This window comes from Pseudopodoces humilis, chromosome 22 (genome assembly GCF_049639895.1).
Source record: "Pseudopodoces humilis isolate 2021_Gansu_Grassland_sample_001 chromosome 22, ASM4963989v1, whole genome shotgun sequence".
Classification (NCBI taxonomy): domain Eukaryota; kingdom Metazoa; phylum Chordata; class Aves; order Passeriformes; family Paridae; genus Pseudopodoces; species Pseudopodoces humilis.
In genome coordinates this window covers 1,331,143-1,350,094 of record NC_142221.1, presented here as the reverse complement: position 1 = coordinate 1,350,094, position 18,952 = coordinate 1,331,143, and the positions used below count along the sequence as shown (strand labels likewise).

At 42.3% G+C, this 18,952-nt stretch overlaps 1 protein-coding gene across 5 annotated transcripts in view; it reads right to left on the bottom strand.

Moving 5' to 3' along the window:
• Positions 1-18,952, bottom strand: part of DENND1A (DENN domain containing 1A) — a 153,587-nt gene that overhangs the window by 61,352 nt on the left and 73,283 nt on the right. For all 5 annotated transcript variants that reach the window (XM_005529246.3, XM_088065948.1, XM_014257980.2 and 2 more), the window contains exons 10-12: positions 16,432-16,532; positions 10,676-10,721; positions 1,886-1,987 (exon numbers count right to left, since the gene is read on the bottom strand). In XM_005529246.3, the coding sequence (XP_005529303.2) occupies positions 1,886-1,987; positions 10,676-10,721; positions 16,432-16,532 (249 nt within the window). The remainder of the gene's footprint in view (positions 1-1,885; positions 1,988-10,675; positions 10,722-16,431; positions 16,533-18,952) is intronic.

The window sequence follows — 18,952 nt, the reverse complement described above, 5'->3', positions numbered from 1 at the left end:
ATTAAGTAACAAAACTAGCAGAGTAGTTTGACATAACAGGCATTTATGATCAGGAAACTCTTGAAGACATTTTTAGTTTCTTAGATCATAAATGCATCTACTTAGATTAAGACCAGTGGGGAGACAAACTCCCAAAATCTCCCAGGGAAGTAAAAAGGAAAAAAAAAGAAAAGAAAAAAAAAGTATAATGGATTGGCTTTAGCTTGTCCCTGCTGAGATGAACAACTTGATCCACTTACAGTTCCAAACACATGATGCATGAAAGAACTGACAGAAATTCAATTCTTGCACAGCAGAGCAGCTGCTCTCTAGTGGTCAAAGCCAACTCTGGAACCGTGTGAAGGGAGAGACCTGGAGGAGGAACTGCATCATCCAGGTAACTGCAACAATGTGCCAGAGCTAAATCCCACATAAACCCCCAGCCCAAACATTAATTACACAACGCAACACGACTCAACTTAAAGCTTTGTTGTGAAAAATATTAATCCCAGCTGTATTTATATAGCAGTTGTGAAAAAAATATCCCATATATGCTACTGGTGAGCCCTGACAGTTAATTGAATTTGCTGGCAGCACTTCCTCTGCTCTGCTCTCAACATCCTCCGAGATAAAATGGAGCTTTTAAATAGACCTGTGGAAAACTGAATCAAGAAATTTGAACTAATAAAACACAACTCTCTACTGTTATAAAAGTGAAGTAAAAGTAAATAATGAAAGGAAGGAAGTCTCTTAAAATTTATTACATTCCAAAGCTTGAAGTTCTGTGTTTATTGGAGAAGTCTCTTCTGATGTTCTACAGTGTGCCCACAACAGCTCCTTTAATGAAGTCTCATAAAATCTAATATAATACTTGATTGTTGACAAATCATATACATGTTTGAGGCCCCGTGTTCACTGTATCCAGACATTTCTTACATAATTCCATGAAATTTACAAGTCTGTCATTCCCGGGTTGTGGATAATGGCACGAGCAGTGACCAGCTGGCAGATTTGGATGCTGGGAGTGAAATCAAAATGAAAAACTATATAAAGCCAGAAAAAATCATGGAATCAACTTTTACAGACTAGATGCTTGACTAAAGCTAAAACGTTCACAATCAAGATGGCCCTTTCCTCCCTAGCTCCTTGTTTTTGCAGAACGGATCCCGTTGGAATGCCGGGGTGCCACAGCAGGAGGCACCGGACATTCACCACTGCAGCTTCTCCTCACACACCAGCTTACACTGAGCTCCCTGCACATCAATTCTATTTCTCAATTGCACATAAAAATGTTGGGATCTGACTGTCAGCACAGTATTTCCAACTAGGAAAGGAAATCCAGATTTTCCCCTGCCACACTCTCCTAAACATTCACTCTCTGCCTTGAAAACAGCCCCTGACACTCTCACTCCTCTGCTCTCCCCTCTCAGCTCCTTCAGTGGAGATGATAACAGCAGCAAGTGGGATGTCTTTGTGTCCCCTTGAGTGTCAAGTATTTATACACCATTACTATCAAGTTATTAAAAACATGAAATAATTTGCCAATAAAAAGAGTGAATGAAAAAGAAAATTACTTCTAACAGTGATTGAAGTGAATATGAAGGCACCCATTTCATATCGTATCTCAGGATATAGAATGCGCAGAATTCCTTAAAGCTCACCTGGAAGCAGTCACAGGAAAAAAACCCACACAATTTCATTTGGAAACAACAGTTAACTAAAGATGCAGGATTTCTAGCTCACTTGAGCATTAGCTGATTTTCACTGGGAGGCTTCAATGCATGTCTGCAAATGTTGGAACAAACATCCCCAAACATTTTGGGACAGCAGGAACTGCTACCAGGAACAGAACCCTTGGATAAATTACCTTGGAACAGAACCCTTGGATAAGTCACCCCATACGTACCACGTCATTGGGGAGGCTCTGAAGGTCATCAAAAGGGGTTTCCAGTGTGTTGGTGTCTACGTTAAGGATCACCACATCTTCCAGGGCCATGCTTCTTACTTTCTGTATGTGAGCAAATTCAGGAGAAGGGAAAGGAAAATGTAAGTATGGGGAATTAAATGTTGTGCATAAAGGACACAAGTGATGGCAGAACAACACGGCTCTACAGAACCTCAACCATTTAAAAGACAATCAACATTCCTGACTTCCTGTTATCATTTGTTTTATTTATTCATTTTACAACGCTAGAAAAATTAACCTTCAGCTGGCAAAGGGAAGTTCTTAACATGCACACTGAAATTTGTCAAACCACAGGGTCTGTGATTACTCAAGCAAAGACTGATTTCAAGCACCTCTATCAATGTTTGTCTTGGTGTCCTGTTTGCACATTTAACAGTTTCTAGTCAAGTCAGGATTTCAAGCAAAGAAAAAAAATAAAAACAAAATTTTAAATAAAATATTTATTAATATTTCTTAATTATTAATTATTAACAAAATAATATTTATTAATAATGTTTTAAATAAAATATAAAAATATATTTGGAAATTAATTTAAATAACAATAAAGAGTGGATTTTCCAGGAGTTGAGAGTTGCATTAAGTCAGGGACGGGAACAGGTTTCCAAATTCCAGGTTGAATTTTGGAAGTCTAATAAAGACAAGTTTACAACTGCATTTAAGTGAAATGGATGCTGTGAGAGCCCAACCAGTAAATAATTAAAATGGGGGGGAAAAAAAAAAGCTAAGAGAAATTTAATTCTACCATATCCTGGTCAGCAAGTCTGAACTTTCCTGTTCCCATGAACTGAGAGAAAGTTTCTAATCTAGTCTGAAGTTCACATCTTCTGTAACAGTACTTACAAATAGAAAAGAGGAACGTGTTCCTCAAAAAAACCATCATCAGTACCTGTGACTCTGAGTGTCTAAAGGTATCTGTGGTCTAAGCAAATATAAACACTGCCAGACTTGATTTCCCTGCTTAATCAACAGTAAATGAGTCACTGATACCAAACAGAGCAGCATTTAAACACTTAACACTTCTTCCACCAACAGGAGACTTAAATCTTCTTTTTTTTTTTTTTTTTTTTTGCTGGCTAATCACACAGGTTTAATCTCTTCAAATAAAGCTTTGAAAATTCAAAATCAGAAAACTGGAATTATAGAATATGGTAATTGAGGAAATTTCCCAATGACACTGTAAAAAAGGTTTAAGTATCTACCTACTTACACACAGGACCAAATGAAAGTTACTGAGCAGGAAAGTGAACAAAAACATACTCAATTTTTAATTAAGGTTTTGTGGGGTGGAGGGAGTAGTTTCCTTTAAAAGAAAGGAACTAAAGTCCTAAAACAATGGCAAAGTTGAGCCTTAGGCAGCTAAATAATTACACTCAGTTTTCAAGGCTCAGTCCTCTGTCTATAAAGCAAACTGCTGTGTACTTAGGGCTAAAAAAACCCCAACAACCATAAAACCCACTTTGTGGACATTTACGTTTAGGTCTTCATGAGACATTTCTTTAACTTAAATAGAAGAATATTACATTTAATGCTTTCCATATAAGGAGCACCAGCACTGCCTGACAAACCAGGTACTTTGCTTGCAGGAACCAAAGGTCAGCCCGTTGGCTGCATCTGATAAACTCTAAAGCAATCCAGGAGCCTTGCTCCTTCTAGGAGTCCGGAAGCACCAGACAAACTGATTTGCTCCTTCCTGTTTCAGAAAATTAAAAATCTCACTTATACTCAGAGGAGTCAAAAAACCTCCAACAAAAAGGTCCTGCAAAGTATTTAACCAAAGCCAGAAGCTTGTCAGCCTCAGTGCTGGCAGGACAAGACAGAAGGAAGGAAACCCTTCTCTTGCTTGCAGCCAGAGCAGCAGCACATGAGCAGTGAACGTGCCAGGGGTGTTTCTGTACCTCTGATGGTGAATCTGCACCTCCCCTTCAGCCAAATGTGGGCTTTTCTGGGGGCCAGGCTTGTGCCAAGCAGGGCTCAGCCAGAGGGGATACCCCAGAAGGATGCCCTCATGGTACAGGCACTGTAAATGCTGCTCGGTGGGATCACCCCACACCTGGCCCTGAAACCATCACATCCAAAAGGAAGCTGATGTAAAACTCTGCTGGGCTACACCTTTACACCACCAAGAGCTCAACCTCACTGTAAAGATTTGCAATATTTGTACAAAGGCAGTGGATTTCCCTTGAGAGCAACCCTCAGATTTAATAAAACACTGGAGACTGACTTGATTAATAGCATCTGTCTTGCAATGCATTCAAAACATACAATTTTTTGATGGTCCAACTGTGTCTCATTCTACAGAAATGCAGACTGACCAGTTCATCTTAATCTTTAGTTGGTTTTATCATCTCCTGTCACTATCACCTTTGATAAAGCTAGTATCAGGCAGTTATAAGGACTTTTGTTAAATAATCACGTTTCTTTCACTAGATCTGGCACCTAATCAGCCCAACCAACATGGAAATCACAGTATTTACTCTCTGGTTGGAATTTGAGTAAAAATTCCCATCATTCAGCTACAATTCTCACATCAAACCCCACTGGATTCTGTGAATCACAAAAACCTGTAGAACATTTTTCACAAGTATAGTTTGTGTGTTGTCATGGCTCTCTGGAAATGGGAAGGGACAGCCAGAAGCCACACACAGCCCCAGTTGGTATTTCACAACTTCCTGAAGAGCTGAACAAAGTTTTACAAGTGATACCTGTGCAACAGACTGGACTGTATTTAGTAGGTTCATATTTTGCTGTCAAGAAATGTGGATAAGCAAGGACCAAGAGGAAACATGAACATTACAGATTCCTTATCTCATTTTCCCACAAATCAGGGATGTACTGAGTCAAAAGGAGAGATTCAGTGAAAATGTGCATCACATCTCACTCCTGCAAACCTTTCTTAACCATCCTTGCCCAATTACTTGTAGCCATAATTAATCACCTAAAATCCATCTAAATCAAACTAACATCTACACCTGCCTTTTATTTTAAATGTCTCTTTTTAAAAGAGCGGAGAGGTATGGAAAGCTGGTTTAACAAGCACACTGAACCCATTGTTTATGGCCTCTATAAACATGGCTTAGTAAGAATTACTGACTTAATCAGAGAGAACTTATCTCCTGGTGAAAAGAGCACTTTAAATTTCAGAAATGGCACCTTTACTGTGAAAGTCTCTTAACTTTTCAAACAAACTCCGGGGGGCCTTAAACACCAGGTCCGTAAATAAGCGCAGTCCGGGTGCCTGCCCCGCTCACAGGCAGCCAAACACTCGAGTCATTTAAAGGTTTTATGTGGAAGTTCACAAAAACACAGAAACCATATTCTAAGAGAAGAATTAAGGGGTGCTCCTCCATCCCACTCTAGAAGCAATATTCATCCATAACAATAACACCAGTTCACGCTAAATGCTGTTTTATCAGCACTGGCTACCCTTGACAGGTTCTGCATTTTCTGCCATAAAGGAACCCCAAGTTAAACTTCTTTCAGGTGAACAATTTTATTGAATAGTTTAATTTAAAACAAAACAAAAAACCCCTCCATAACCGTCAAACACCAGCACCCCCTGCCTTTCCTCCCACAAACCAGGTTTGCGTAACTTCACGGCTAAATTGCTGCCAAAACATAAACCAAGTCGATCATGAGGTTTTATAACCAGATACAAACGTGATCAGCATCTTAAAAAATGTTGTAACAGTAAAAGGGTAACATACCTTTCACCAATTCTTTTAGAAAGGCAAGAACTAACATTCTAGCTAGCCTGTGCACTAGGTTTGAAATTGTTACGAAAGTATGATTCACAACAAGTCTAAAATCCATTTGCTTAATGACTTGTCTCTACTGAATTAATAGTTTCCATTTATTTTCTTAAGGAAAACACCACATCGCTGCAGACAACAATGTGTCAATCTGGCTGCCAGAAGCAGGAAAGGCAGCGGATATAAAATTTTATTATTTCATGCCCCAAGAGCAGCCAGAAGGACTTAATGAAATCACGGCCAGATTTACAATCTGAAATGGCTATTCAGCAGACAGCTCTGCTTAAGCGGGATGTGCCCCCTGACCCCGGGGCCCTTTGATCCGGGCACAGCAGGTGGGCTGCCCCCCCAGCCCATCTCCCACCCTTCCGCCCGGGCACCCCGAGCCTCTACAGGTGATTCCCCAGATCCTTATCACAAGCAGCTGTTGCCAACTGAGTGACAAACAGCACCCGTGCTGTGGCACACGAGAAAAACCTCTCTGCTTCTGGAGAAGCCTGCTTGGTACTGCAGGGCTTGGCCTCTGCAAACTCAGCCTCAAACATCCCCCAGAATCCCTTATTAAAACATGGTTCTTTTTTCCATTTTCCCAATAACTGGATAAAAGACAACTCCTTAAGTAATCTGCCATATTTTTAAATGCGTTTTCATCAATACTCCTGAAACCACGTACAGCATATCGGGAATATTTGTGAGTGGTTAACTGCATTTAGGGGTTTAAGGCCTGGATTTAAGTTAATCTATAGCCCTTCATAAAAATCCAATGGAAAAGCTGCACTGCCTCAGTTACAGGTAGAAAAAGCATTGATTTACTAAGTATAAATGGGTGGAAAAAGCTGATTACTGCTTCTCACCCCAATCAAAAATATAATTAACAGTTAACAGTACCAGTGGCAGATGCCAGTGGTCAATGAACTCTCAGGGTGTGCTCTGGGAAGGGAAGCCCAGGCAGGGTCAGGGCCTGTCTCACAGAACCTGTGCTCAGGGCTCGTTAGCTCAGACTCAGTGCATGCTAATTGGGCTATGGTCACACTGGATCCCGAGCAGGGCATCCTCACCCCCAACAGGAGCAGGGGAATGTGCCAAAAAGTGCTCCCCAAATAGGGGTGCTGAGGGCTCCAGCCCCACTCCCCTGGCTGCACTGACACCAGGTGAGATCAGCCACCGTGTCCTACCATGTGTCACACAACAGGAATGTCACTGAGCGCTTCTTTCCTCACATGAACATTTTTAATGGTACCAGCTTGAAGTAAAATAAAAATCTGCTCACACAGCTTTTATTATATACACCAGTGTCCTCTTTCCTTAGGAAAAAGGTTAGAAGAGCATTCTGAAATCCAATGTGCAGTTTCACACAAATTCATCCTGGATAATCCTGCAAGAATTACAGTTCTGAAGTCCCAGAAAAAGTTCTTGAATAACTGGAATATTAATAAAAAAATATAAGAAATACTTTTCCAATCACTAATTCTAACTCTAAATGCTGGCTGTGTGCCCCAGGCAGAGCAGGAAAGGGGGGATGTTCTCCTAAGTGGATCCCGGCACGCTGGAGTCGGCTGCCAGAGCTCCACATCTCAGAGCCCAGCACAACCATCCCCAGCAGTCAATCAAAACCACATGTGCCCGAATTCCAGCAGGGAGCTCCTAGGTCAAGGGCATTCCCCCTCCATCAGCACCATCACACTGATAACCTTCCTACACAAACAGTTACAGAAACAATCGCTTTCTCTGACAAAATGGAAAAGGCTGTGGATAAGTTTGACACAGCTTCTGACACAAAGGGCAATTTTATATAATCTGAAGACTAAAACAGCCTACAGTGCACAGGCAGAAAATAAAGATAGTGAAAGGGGTGTGTTCTTTTGATAGAGTTTCATTTTCCTATCTCATTATTTATCACTACTAAGTACTTATCTTCATCTAATATGAATTCAATTAGTTCCATAAGCATGTTCCATTATTCATGTGATAGCTCCAGCCTTGCTTATCCAACAGCTTATAAACCTTTAGCCTTCTTTGAAGTCACTTTATGGATTGCTAAATGGAAATCTTATAAAGAATGACTAACTAGGTGATGATAGAAAAGCTGAAAAATAAGAACACAAAACACAGCTCTGTATTTTCTACCAAGGTTTTCCCCCATAAATCAGTTGGAGCCCTCTGACCTATAACAGGAGATTATCTTATCTCACTGGAGAACATTTCAGTCACAGCAAATTAGATTTAACAGTCAATGGATAGGCTTGATATTTTAATCATAAGAAAAATTTGTCATTTTCCATTAAAATAACTGTTCCTTCTACAGAGCCCCTGTGGAACACGGGAAACTGCAAACTAACTTTAAGGTACCAAACAGTTCAGGAAAGATCTGTCGAGCTGAGAGAGGCTGGATTTTGTCTAAAATCACCAACACTTCTGCTTCTTCCAGAGACCCCATTCCAACACTGGGACACCAAAACCCACAGAAACAAGAGTAGATGTAGAAAATATTTGTTTCCTATACCCCAAATCTCATCTTGCCTTCACAGCACAGCTTTCCCTGGGCAAGATGAGGCTGCCAGTAAAGCTGACACAAGGAGGACAAATCCAAGCATGGGAGCTGCTGGGGCAGAGCCTGAGCCCAGACCTGCAGCACTCCTTGGGCTCCCACCAGGGCAGGGTCCACCTGCAGCCTCAGCTCAGATCCTGACACTTGAACCTGTGCATCAACAGAACACTTTTCAAGTCCTGCTTGTGAAATTCCACCATTTAGAGAAAAAGGAATACTGAATAATGGCAGTTTGTAGTTCTAGCTTATAAAATTATTTTGATATGGAAAAGAGCGTGTATTTTTAAACAAATACAACTGCCAGATCACGAGAAAAGGAATTGCTGTTGCAACAACTTTACTCTAAACAAAAAAGCACACAACTTTTCATATGAAGGAAGTGCAAATAGAATGAACATTCAATGCCACAAGCAAGAGGTAACCTAGGAAGTCCAGCTCATGTGACAAATGTCACCTTTCCCTTGCCCAGGGCACAGAAATTCTGCAGCCCTTGCCACCAGACAGATCCAGTAGCCACTGTGGAATTTTATGTTATTTTTCAATGGAAAAAGCAGAGTTAGCTGCAAGATGCAGTTCTGTCTGTATTCAATTTACCCATAAGAGCAGAGAAAAAGAGTTTGGTTTATTTATCTAATTTATTTGATAAGAGACTTTGAATAACTGTACTTTGCCAAAGTGTTTCTGTGTTCCAGAATCCCTGGCTATTCAAAAGCCAGACTGGATTTAGTACTAAACAGATTTTTTCACAAGTTACTAAAATGGATGAAAATTGGCTTCTCCAAGAACAACTCCTTTTTTTGAGTTTTTACAGATGGAGTTTGGAAGGCCCACAGAGCCCTGCAGTCTGAAACACGGAGACAAAGGAAGAGGCAATGGATTTATGGAGCAAGGCAGGAGTGAGACATCACACAAAGCAACTCCAAGGTGTAATTATTAATTTTGTTTCCTATATCCATTCCCAGGCCAAGCACAGTGCTCTTTGTGAGCACAAATATCTGTGAAAGCTGCCAAGTGTGTGTATGGAGACAGTCTCCCATCCTCTACCAGCTCTCTCCCATCTTTTACAGATTTCACAATAATCACACCTATGATTGCCTGGGATGGATATGGGGCAGAAAGTTTCTTGATCAGTATGAAAAATCCATTTCTTCCTAGATATTCCCTCACTCCTGCCTGTGCAGTATCCAAGGGTGATTATGAGGAGCTCCTTGAACAGAAGCATATGATGTGCAAACAAATGTATGTGTTGACTTTTAAACTAATTGGTTATTCACAAACACATTGCACCGCAATTCTTTACTTGGTTTAGCAGTATAAAGGGCATAAAAAGTCATCTGCAGCCAGGATGGTAAGGAGAAGAAAAAAGACATCCTGTACATTTAATCTATCTTTTAATGAAAAACTGACTTCTAAAATTACCTCCCATTAATGCTGGGAAAAGGGGAATATTACACAGCACACACAAACACACAGGGCATCATTATTACACACATTTCTCCTAGTGAAATAATATTTATCAATATTTCCAGAAATTAAACATTTTTATGGACAATACAAGAACAATTCCTCTATGTGATGCAAACCCTGGCTGTCTAAACAGTTCTGTACCCTGAACACGAAGGCCCCACTTCCAACCACAGGATCTAAAGCAGGGACACAGGTCCATTAATGTCCAGGTGCATGTGCAGACCCAGCTCTCCAGCCCTGCCCCAAGGAGGGGCTCCCAGGGCAGGAATGCCTCTTCCCACCTGGAGCACTCCTTGGGAAGGGGCACAATCAGGAAGGATGAGGATTTCAGAGGCACCTTAAGTCAGTATCTTTTGTTGTCCCCCATACACTTTTGAGGAAAGTCATCCACTGTTTCACCAGTGCTGGAAGCAAAAGCAAATGTGCTATTTCCACTTTTAGAGTTTTTTAAAAAAAGTCACATGAATTACTGGGAATTGTTTATAGGAGAAGCTTTCTGTGAGGGCTGGTGCTCTGCCAGCTTTGTGTTAACATTAACTGCAAGTTCCTTCTTTTCAGATCTTTTGAACATTAAAAAAATTACAATCTGTCTGCAAAAGCCTAAAAGAGAACTGTAACTGTCAACATTGTGGTTTAATATCGACTCTGCCTTTGTGCCTGAGTCCAAGCAAGGCACTGAACTGATTAAATGAAGCCCCAGGGTGGGGAGGGGAGCACGACGTGAGTTTGTCACTGCCGAGCTGTGAACAGGAAGTCTGCCCAAGGAGCTCAGGGGAGCAAATAAGGCTCCTGAAGATTCAACATTATCATGTATGCCTCACTCGAGCCACTCACTCACCCCCAGCACTCCCAAATTAACAGGATTATTTCATTTTTAAGCATATGAATGAATGTGTAATTACTTACAGAATCTGGCTCTAAATCATAGCACTGTATATAGTTTCAGAAATGGTGAGAAAGACTTACCTCCATCAAACTTAGGTGTATTCCAATGAGGTAGGGCATGGGGGCACTGTGGAGAGGAAAAGAAACACGGCTTTACATCCTCATAACACTGAATTAACACACATGACTTATAAAATTAGCTGCAGGAGAACACTGGGATACTGGATGAGATTTTGCTTTAAAAATAACAGATACATATATACAAACAAATCACGTGTGAACAAAGTCTTAGTCCATATTTGAAAGACCTTCTTTAGTATGCCATAACCTCTTACTCCTATAAGACTTCACTTTTTCTTGACATCAAAATTTTTAAGTGACTAATTTTAGGCAGGTACCTAAGGACAGCTATTAAACATATCCCTAACACTGGGGTCTTTTGTTAGAATGCCAAACAAAATGTGTTATTGCAATTTTAAAAACATACCCAGACTCTTCCAATAGTGTTCTTTCAAAAACTGCACCCTCTCATAGTGTCAAGTCATAATTTAATGTATCACCCAGTTGCTGTATCACCACCTACAAGTTTTGAATTCTTTGAATGAGTCCAAACATTTTTTTGTTAATCTTGACATATTTTCATTTGTAAAAGAAAACATAAAAAATACTTTTGAAGATCCCGATAAGCTCCAGAGTTCCTGGGACATCCACTGATACCAATATTCCCCTCAGCACACAAACTGCAATACCCCAGAGGCTCTTGGGCCAGGTTTTAGCCCCGGACAGAGGCGTGGCACCTTTGTTAGCCCACAGAACGTCAGTGTTTAAGGGGAGGCTGATCTTCTCCATGTCCCTTCCTGGCATGAGCAAAGCCCCAGAAGGACCTGCCCCCAGCAGAGCCCCGGATGGGAGCTGCCTCTCGCTGTCCAGGATTTCCAATACCGAGCTGCAGCCTCCCCCTCACAATCAGAGCCATCAGCGAGGCTGCCAGAGCTGCTAATTGCAAATATGGCACATCCTGCCTGCGAAACGCAGCGCACACAGACAGACACAACTTCTAAAATAGAGCCTCAGCTCGCTTTGGATACAGAAGCTCAAAGAGCTCATTTTCAATTTCAGTTGAAAAAATGAGAGAAATGTCACTGTACTGCCTTGGATTAAAATATCTCCCATATTGCTGCTCTAAGCTGGTGCCTACTGCTCAGTAAGAGCAGTACAGTGCTGAAAAAGCTCCTGAGACACCAGGCCAGCAAAAATCCCTGCTTCTCCTTTTTCTGAGAAATACCTTAGAAATATATTTACTGATAAGCATATTAATATTTATGTTGCTTACTAATACACCCCCTCAATTTGCCAGTCTGTAGGATGCTCTACCGAGGTGGAGCCCCTGCAGTAGATATTCTATGTGAAACCATTTTTTTCCCTTTCTGAAAAAGGAACACAACTTCCACAACTCCTTCCCAGTCCACTGGCAGAACACTCCAGCACTTTGTCCCACGTCACTGCAATAAGTGCACCCCCACAACCCCTTGGGACAGAGCCCAGAGGGGCTGCCACAGCACAGAATTATCCCAAAACTTCTGTTTCCTGGGAATCCCACAGGTGGCAACCGGAGCACCCACCCAAGCCCCCGGGCGGGTGTGACTGCTGCCCAGGACCCTCGCCCACGACACACGAGGGCTGCTCAGCTGAGCGCTGCTTTGTCATGGACACGTCTGATTTGTGATAAATGCCATCTCTGCAGCTCCAGGAGCAAGAGAGCAGCCTGGAATTTCATACGGAGGGAATGAAGCGGTGCCTCGGCCGTGGCTGCACGGCGGCCCCCGAGCCGGGCTGCGCTGCTCCGGCCCCTCCGGTGCCACCGCCACCAATGTGGTTCCAATTAAGGACTTCCAGCAACGCCACAGCTTCAATCCCCACCGTACAAAGTCGGAACCTCCGCAGGAAGCCTTAAGCCTGCAAATGTCTCATCTTGTGGAACCTTGGCTAATGTAATGAAAGGAAGCAGGAAGAGTGCAGTATTCCTGAAAACCAGCCATTTATTAACATCTCCAAACGTAGGAAGAAAAGATACGGCCCAAGATACATGGATCAGCTTTGGATGCAAAGGCTCATCTTTTCAATTCTGAAGTGACAAACATTGTAGCACAATACAGCACATAAAATAATTACAGGGTCAGCATAAATAACCTCAATAAAATGTAATTCTGGTAAAGAATTAAAACCACGACAAGAGCATAAATATTTCCAATAAAATCTACCAGAGAGATTCTATTCTTCCATCATCACTCATCAATATGACTGAATAGGAAACACACCTAGAAGTAAATGCCCAAAGTTCATGTCAGGCTTCATAAATTGCTTTTATCACCATTTCTTTTGACCATGAGTTAATCACTGGCCATTATTTAAGTAGACTTTCAGCATCCTGTGCAGGGGAATGTGGTGTGTCCCCCCTTCCCCACCCAGGGCACACTGAAACAGTCCTTCCTCACTGCAATTCAGGTCCCGAGACGTGGAACACTCCAGCAGTTTTTAATATTTTATCAGGGTAGGTTTGTACTTGCAAGACTTCCAAGTGAAGTTCAGCAAGACACATCCCTTGCATAAAGGGCAGAAACACTCGGCACAACCTTTAATCCTTCTGGGAGCCCTGGCAGATTAAAGACTGCCCTTCAGAGCAGGCCTTCCCCACTGCTTGACACTTCATCAGTCCTGGGGCTTCTTACAGCCGCAACTACTAATTACTCAAAGTTGTTTGCTGGCAGCCAATAGCCATTAAGTGCAAAATTAAGAAGTATCAGTTTCTACCACATGTATTTACTGCTCAAACAAAGTGCCTGCGTGAGCCTTTTGGAACAAAGAGAGGGGTCATTACTCCTCTTGTGCTATGCTGGCTCCCAAGGCAATCAGCCTTATTTATAATCAAATGAGTTATATAGGTAAATATCAAATCATTAAAGTAGCGAGGCATAAGCATGAATATGGATTTTGGGGACATAATGGCTATATATTACCCATTTATTACAGTTGCATTTTTACAATTTCTTTAATTCGTTTTCTTAGGCAAACTAGAGACCTCTTAATTATGCTCCCAAGAGGTGGGCAACTACTAATTGGAAGAGAAGCAGGTGAAATAGAGGGACATTTCTTCTTAAGTGAAAAAAGCCCAGCCTTAAAAAATACTGCAGTTCACCAGGAAAGTAATGCAAAAGCCCAAGGATCTCCAAAAAGCTCCTATTTACAGCTACATGGGAATTTCACCATTTTGATTCATTGTTCCAGGAAAATGGATGAGAGCACATTTAGCACATTCATGTCTTTCTCTACAAACATTGACTGAATGAGTGGCTGTCTCCCACCACTGGTACTTCCCTCTCCAGGGCAGATGCCTGATCTCTCTTCAGACTCCTAATTGAAATGCAACAGAATTCCACCCAAAATTTATTGGGGTAATTGATGCAAATTAGAAACCTGACTGCATAAATTGGACCAATGCAGAGAAGGCACAGCTCCGAGAGCAGGAGAGCAGCTACAAGAGGCTTTAGTGAGTGCCCAGGTGTGCCAGGCTCAATGGCAATGCCCACCAAGAGCTCCCTGGGCAGGAATCTTTGTTTCCCAGCAGCAGGAGGACTCCAGCTCTGCCTCCATCTACTCAAGGAGCACATTGACTATAAGCAGATTTAGAAAATAGGAGAAAGGGGGTTGAAAAATCTCCTGGAGAAAGGGCAAACTGCCCCAAGAGAAGTGTTTGTTCAGCAGCTGTACCAGGGTGCTCTCAGAATTTATTCATGTTGGCTGCTAAGCTGTCTGTCTGATAGAAAAGACTGTTTTAATCACCCTAAAAAATGTACTGTTTCTTCTGGTGACAAAGCTCTGGGGCTCAGCACACACTCAGCTGTGTCCCAGCTCAGCAAAGCTGGGCTTTTCTAAGGGCTCATTTTAAACACAGACACTGAGAGCAAGAAGGGCGCAAACAGAGACAGTGAGAGTGGTTTTATGGCACAGAAAACTAAGTGGGAAAAGTAGTGAGGAAAATTAATACACTGCTTCCTTCACATCACCAAATGTTTAAATTTCCAATAAAATAGATGGACAAATCTGGCCAAATTCAAATATTTGTGTGTGCCTGACTATCAGTGCTTGGTGGCAGCACCTCACTAACCAGGACTTCTGGCACCTGCTGGCATGTGCTCTAAACAAACAAAACCCAACCAAACAACCCCAAACCAGCCTCCAGCAGTGCAGCTGTGCTTCTCTGTGTTCAAAGGAACAAGCAATTCTGCATTTAGGTATGGAATCTAACCACAGTATTTTAGTCTCCTGCACCCAAAATGTTTCCCTGGGCTGAAAATACATTAAAGAGTGGAGCCTAATTAAAAAATAAAAATAAAAGATACCTCTCTTCTCCTTGCTTCCCCTCCTGCCCCTTTGTCCTCAATGATCTACATGACAGGATGAGATGACTGAAGGAGGATCCACCAGCAGCACTGAATCAGCATCCCCACTACAGGGCAAGTGCATTGTGAATAAACATTTGGGAGACACATTTCGGCATTTTCAGCTCTGAGAGAAGGTACAGCAGTGAGGAATGCAGGGGAACAAAAATACTAAGTTTAAGAAAACCCTTTCAAGAATGAAACGGAAAGCAAAAGGCAAATAATCACAGGTGGAATATTTTTTTTAAAAACTTGCAAAGATCTCGAGTGACACAGTCTATCCATCCTTCTGTGAGTTTCAAAAGAGCAGGAGAAGATTCAAAACATCACAACACATCAGTAAATGAGCACAGTCAACTGAATGAACAAGATACTCTGTATTCATGAGAACTGAAGAATTCTCATTGCTTCAAGTTTTGTCCCCATTTCAGCTCTCTAAAATTCTTATGTCATATTTGCAAAAGAAATAACCAGGTAATAATTAAAATTAAATGGAACTCTTCTATTTTAAATAATCTCAGGTAATTTCCCTTTAGAGACAGACACCAGGAAGCAAAAATACTGCCTTAAAGCAGGGAGCAGGGAGCTGATTGCTGAGTCCTCCCAGGCAAAAATGACATCTCCAAGTTCATATGGTTACAAAATAGACGGCAGACTCTATTTTGGGAAATATTTTATGGCACATAAATTGTTGCTAAATTGACTTAAACAATGATAGAGTGTGTAGCTACCTCTCATATTAAAGTTCTGGCTGGGTAAGGAAATCAGGTGTTGCATTTGTGAGCTGCCTAACAGCTGTACATTTTGAAATGACTCTGCACACAGCCTGGCTCCCTCCTGCCATGGCTGGCTGCTGGCCACTGAAGAATCCCCTCAGTGATGCTCAGTGACTCTTGCCTTTCTCTCTGCCTCCCTCTGGGCAGGCCCTGTCCCTGCATTTGTCAGGAAGTCCATGAATAACTGATCTCCTTGGAGCAGCAGGTACCTGAGGGGAGCTGGGGCAGCCTCTCCAAGTGTTAATTACACGTGAGAAGCCCATTATCCAGGGAAAGGCACCTGCTGGCACTGCAAATGATTGGGACCTGCCTTCCCTGCGCAGGGAGCCACGGAAGGCTCATTTCCACAGGAGATAACTCTTTGGATTCTGCTCCCCCTTCCCCGACACAGGCACACACAACATTTAAATCAGCTGCACGGGAGCAAACTTCCTTTAAAGATGCACAATTCATTTCCAGGCCCTCACTCACTGCTGGTTATCCAGCTGGATCCCCAGGAGCAGCTGCAGCAGGAGAGGGCTTCAGACTCACTCTAAGACACGTGCCCGGTGCTGTGGGTGTGAGGGACAGGTCCCCAGCTCCAGAACACTCACAGGTAATGCACACACAGAGATGGCCTTACCAGCAGTAGTCCAGGAGATGTGGGGGCAGGACAGGAATGTAAACGTGCTGCCAGAACATCGGGTAGAGCATGGCTGCAGACCCATGGATGCAGGCAGTTAACTGAAAAACACAGAGAAACCGCAGCATAAATGAGACAAACCCCAAGCTTCAAATGGTAAACTTGAAGGCAAGAAAGTAAAGAATCAATTCTGCTTTCCTATTAATGCTTACAAGCAAAAACAAGGGTCTCAGGGGGAGCAGGAGTGGCTGCCTGACTTTGTGAACAGCTGAGAACGTGATTCACTCAACAAACCTAACTTGCAAAAAACACCCAGAGTTGTATAAAGCAACAGAAACATGGAAACAAAAACACAAAGGGAACTAAGAAATAGTAATGGCAAATCTCCCAAACCTGGAAATTACCATCCATAAAATATCATAAAACTGTTCTGAAATTATAATACCAACTGAAAAAAACGTGGCATGCATTTCTTAAAAACACAGTACGCTAAACTCAGTGATTAAATCTTGATGCTTTTAAAGGGAATTTTATCTAATTTCCCTTCACCTAATCATCTGATCCATTGATTTCTCAGTTATATTGTTAAAAACTCATGCAGAAGAGTTTTAGTGTGACAGGTACTGAAACAGCAAAGGCCAGTGAAGCCATGGGGAGAATCCTCACAGAGGAAATTACTGCTCTCAATCCTACTTCAAACAATAATTATGAATTTGGAAAAGAAGATAAGCAGGATATTTGTCACATTCACCAAGTATATTAATATTGAGCAGGTGGTAATGCTCAATAAGCCAATCTCAGCAAAAGCTATAGGCAAAATGCTGTAAGAAAAGGATATGAGCACACACGCTTGGGGAAATAAAATAGATAAATACAAGCACTCACACAGAGACACATCCAAGGCAGACTCAGAGGTGACAGGGAAGAGTCACATCCACCCTGCCTGCATTCAGGTTTGGTGTCCTTTAATCTCCAGGGACACCCAGCACAAGCACTTCACTTGTGAGAGATGGTTTGAACACAACTCTCAACAAATCTTGCCAGTTCTCAGCAGGCAGGAGGAAACTGAGCATTTAATGCCTTCTGGCCAGGGGGAAGGAGGGAGAATGCTGCTTATAAGTCCTGAGGAGACAAGCTAAGGGACTGAGGTCTCTGCATGACCTGAAGGTGTCTGAGATCAAACTAAGCAAAGACAAATCATGACATTAATTCTAGCACAGGTGGGTATCAAACTGTTCATAGGTTGTTCTAATTCCTCACCCTCAGAGCCCCGAGGCCCATCAGACCCCAGCCAGGGAGTAAGGGGTTGTGTCAGAGCTCCCCGTGCCGTGGCAGAAGTGGCATGGGAAGCTCTGCTCCAGGATCAAAGCAGCATCTGTGCCACAATGGGATTCTTTGCTTTGTGCTAAAACTCCAAAAATCACAGAAAAATCAAGCAAAGAAATCCACCTCAGTATGATGGAGCCAGACAGAAACAGCCCTGAAATCCCCAAGTTTAAGTCATTTCAGAGCTTCATGTAAGACATCTTATAAAGAGAGCCAGGTGCTGCTGTCCCGCCCCCAGCCAGGAAACACCTTGGGGTGCCTTGGGCTGCAAGGTCTGAAGGAAAAGAGAATTCTGGATTCAAGGAGGGCTCTGGTTTCATTTCTGCAGCAGCATGCTCCCACCAGCAGGTGAGCTTCTGCCAGGCACAGGGGATTTATCATTTTGGTTCATATCTTTGGCTTTTCTTGAGGAGTTAGATCACAGAATACGTAAAAAAATTTAACAGGAATAACATTTTGAGAAATGTTTTAACATTTTGAGAAATTATCTGCATTTCCATTTGTAGAGAAGAAGAACAAAATCCAAGCAAACAGCTATAATTTCTCCATGGGTTCAGTCCACATGGTTTATAAAATAACTAACAAACATAGCTTCATTCAATTACCCCTAAAACTTATTGAACTTAAGCATATAAGGATATTTAAAATCAAAATTTGAATTTGAGACCATGTATTATAGCACAGAATTCATTCCACCATAAAAGACTTTCTACCCAGGGTGATTTCATTTTCTCTCTCTTACCTGGTATTAAATTCAAGCCCTAAGTGTGAAGTGTGTCTCCCAACGCTAACAGAAATGAACTGCAAACAGGTCCCTTCCACTTCGGTGTTAAAAAGCTAAAAGCTTCAAACAAAGGCAGCAGTCCCTGAGCAGCCCCCCAGGCTGGCTGCACTCAGGGAATGGGGGTTTGGTTCCTTTCCAGGGACAAGGTCTTGGCACTGCCAAGCACAGGCTGAGAGCAGAGAATGTTCCTGGGCTGGAACGGCGAGCGGCAACCGCTGGCTCTGGCCCAGCTCCTCAAACCTGCCTTACACTGTCACTCCAATCTGCCAGCAGTTTATAGAGAAACTTGTAAGCTAAGAACACACAGTATGAATACCCCTCCCTCCCAAGAACCAGACGTGCTTTTATCTTGGACAGAGGCAAAAGGAAGAGAAATAGCAGAAAGAGAGGAAAAAAAACCCAGCCCCACTA